At 64.1% G+C, this 2440-nt stretch overlaps 1 protein-coding gene across 1 annotated transcript in view; it reads left to right on the top strand.

The window, feature by feature from the left end:
- LPCAT1 (lysophosphatidylcholine acyltransferase 1) overlaps nt 1-2440 on the top strand; it is a 22724-nt gene that overhangs the window by 4643 nt on the left and 15641 nt on the right. The window contains exon 2 of the mRNA XM_029941299.1: nt 846-1060. Coding sequence (XP_029797159.1) covers nt 846-1060 — 215 coding nt within the window. The remainder of the gene's footprint in view (nt 1-845; nt 1061-2440) is intronic.

Consider the following 2440-nt stretch of genomic DNA (forward strand, 5'->3'; position numbering starts at 1 on the left):
CGGGGCGGCTGTGCCGGGCCCCGTGCTCCCCCAGCGCTGGGCCGCGCCGGCTGCCGGGCTTCGTCTCCCAGAATTCTCGCGGGCGGTCAGTCCGGTGGCGTCGCCGGCGCTTACGTTTGTGTCATGCAGTCTTGTCATCTGCGTCCTCTCAGAGGTGACCCCTTCTCGTCCCCGTGTCGTTCGGTGACGTGGAGGTCCGTCATCTGGTTGCCGCCGTCAGAGGTTACGACGAAAGTCTGTGTTCTCACACGTTTAACGATGAACAGGAAGCAAATTCAGTTAATCTAGGCCGACTTTTACTTTACTTCCCAAAGCCATCGTCCAGCTGAGTTCATCCGGAGAAGCCGCGGAGACCGCGCGGCCGCTGCTCCCGGGCCCGCGAGCCTGAGGGGGGGCCCTGCGTCCCCCCGCGGCCGCTGCTCCTGGTCTCGGCCGACTTCTCTCCTGATTCTGATTGCATTTTGGATGTGTTAGTGGGGTGATTTTATCTGAAACGCCCACGCCCAGAATGCGGATCCGTCCCCTTCTAACGCTTGCGGCCCCGGGTCTGAGGCCGGCCTCGGTTCCCGGGACTCGGTGTGTCTTCACGCGGCCGTGGAGCGCGCACAGCCACCCCCGTCCTCCTCACAGAGTGTCGGTCGGCACATCTAAAGAAGCGCAGCGCCTGTTCTCTTCCCTCCCCCCGCCGGGACATGTTTCGAGTCGGCCTGGACGGCGCGCTGGGTCACTGGCAGGCTGGCGCTGCGTTCCCAGCATCCGTCTCCGCGGGGCCAGCCTTGCGCTAGCGAGCCAGGCCGGCGACACCCCTGCTCTGCCTCGGTCTAACCGCACCGCCTTTCTTGCAGGGTCGTGGACTTCCTGCTCAGGGCCATCATGCGCACCATGTGGTTTGCCGGCGGCTTCCACTGGGTGGTGGTGAAGGGGAGGCAGGCCCTGCCCTCTGAGGCTGCCATCCTCACCCTGGCACCACATTCCTCCTACTTTGATGCCATCGTCGTCACCATGACCATGTCCTCCATCGTGATGAAGGCAGAGAGCCGAAACATCCCAATATGGGGAAGTGAGTGAGTCCCCCCAACTGGGAGTGAGTCCTCCCCCCTCTGGGAGTGAGTGAGTCCCCCCCACTGAGAGTGAGTCCTCCCCCCACTGAGAGTGAGTGAGTCCCCCCCAATGGAAGTGAGTCCCCCCCGCTGGAAGTGAGTCCTCCCCCACTAGGAGTGAGTGAGTCCCCCCACTGGGAGTGAGTCCTCCCCCCACTGGGAATGAATGAGTCCCCCCCACTGGGAGTGGGTCCTCCCCCCACTGAGAGTGAGTCCCCCCCACTGGGAGTGAGTCCTCCCCACTGGAAGTGAGTCCCCCCCACTGAGAGTGAGTGAGTCCCCCCCCACTGGGAGTGAGTCCTCCCCCCACTGAGAGTGAGTGAGTCCTCCCCGCACCGGGAGTGGGTGACTCCCCCCCCCCGGAGGGAGAGGGTGAGCCCCTGTCCTGCAGGTCAGTGCGGATCACACCCACGTGCACGAGGCCCTTGTCCTTGGGTCTGTGCTTGCCGTTTGTTGTGGTTCCTCTGTAACACTTGTCGTTGTCATGGTCACTTTTCGTCCGCACACAGGTGCTCCACGGTGGGACGTGTTGGGGCGCGTCGTCCGGTGCTCTGCCACCGGGAGCTCCCCCGCTGGGGACGGGTCCATAGCTTGTCCCAAGGCACTGGGTCCTGTACCCAGAGCCCTGCTGTGCAGGTGTCCCTAGGCCTGGTGACAAATTGCCAAACTGGTGGCTTAAAAGAGTGGAAGCGTATGCCCTGCTCTGGAGCCGGAAGTCCAAGGGCCTTCCGGAAACATCCTTGCTGCTGGCGGCCCGTGCCCCTCGTCACAGGCGTCTCCGTGTGTGTCTCTTACAAGGACGCCTGTCCTCGGATGGTCTGGGGGGACCTTATTTTCAGACCCGTAGCCAATTACATCTACCAACTCCCTTTTCCTGAAGAAGGTTTCGTTCACGGGTTCTCAGGGTTCAGATGTGGACACACGGTGACACACGGTGACACAGTTTCTCTCCTGAGAAGTATCTTCCCGTGTTTAGACCCTCTTTCCTGACACCAGCCATCCTCTTTGGTGGCAGGAGTGCTGACCCGCCCCCCCCCAACAGGGGGCCATGTGGCACGTGTGGCCTGTGGTGCGTGGCAGGGCTCTCGGCCGCCTGAGTGTCCAGGAGCGCCTGTGATGGCCCCACGCCGGGTGACCTGGAGCACCCCACGCTGGGTGACGGCCCCACGCCGGGTGACGGCCCCACGCCGGGTGACCTGGAGCACCCCACGCCGGGTGACGGCCCCACGCCGGGTGCCTCAAGACATCAGGTGTCAGTCTCTCACCGTCCGGGGCCAGGAGTGCAGAGCACAGGTCCTGGGGTGCAGCCTGCGCAGCCCCCCGCAGCCCCCCGCAGCCCC

The sequence above is a fragment of the Suricata suricatta genome, chromosome 6 (assembly GCF_006229205.1).
Source record: "Suricata suricatta isolate VVHF042 chromosome 6, meerkat_22Aug2017_6uvM2_HiC, whole genome shotgun sequence".
NCBI lineage: Eukaryota > Metazoa > Chordata > Mammalia > Carnivora > Herpestidae > Suricata > Suricata suricatta.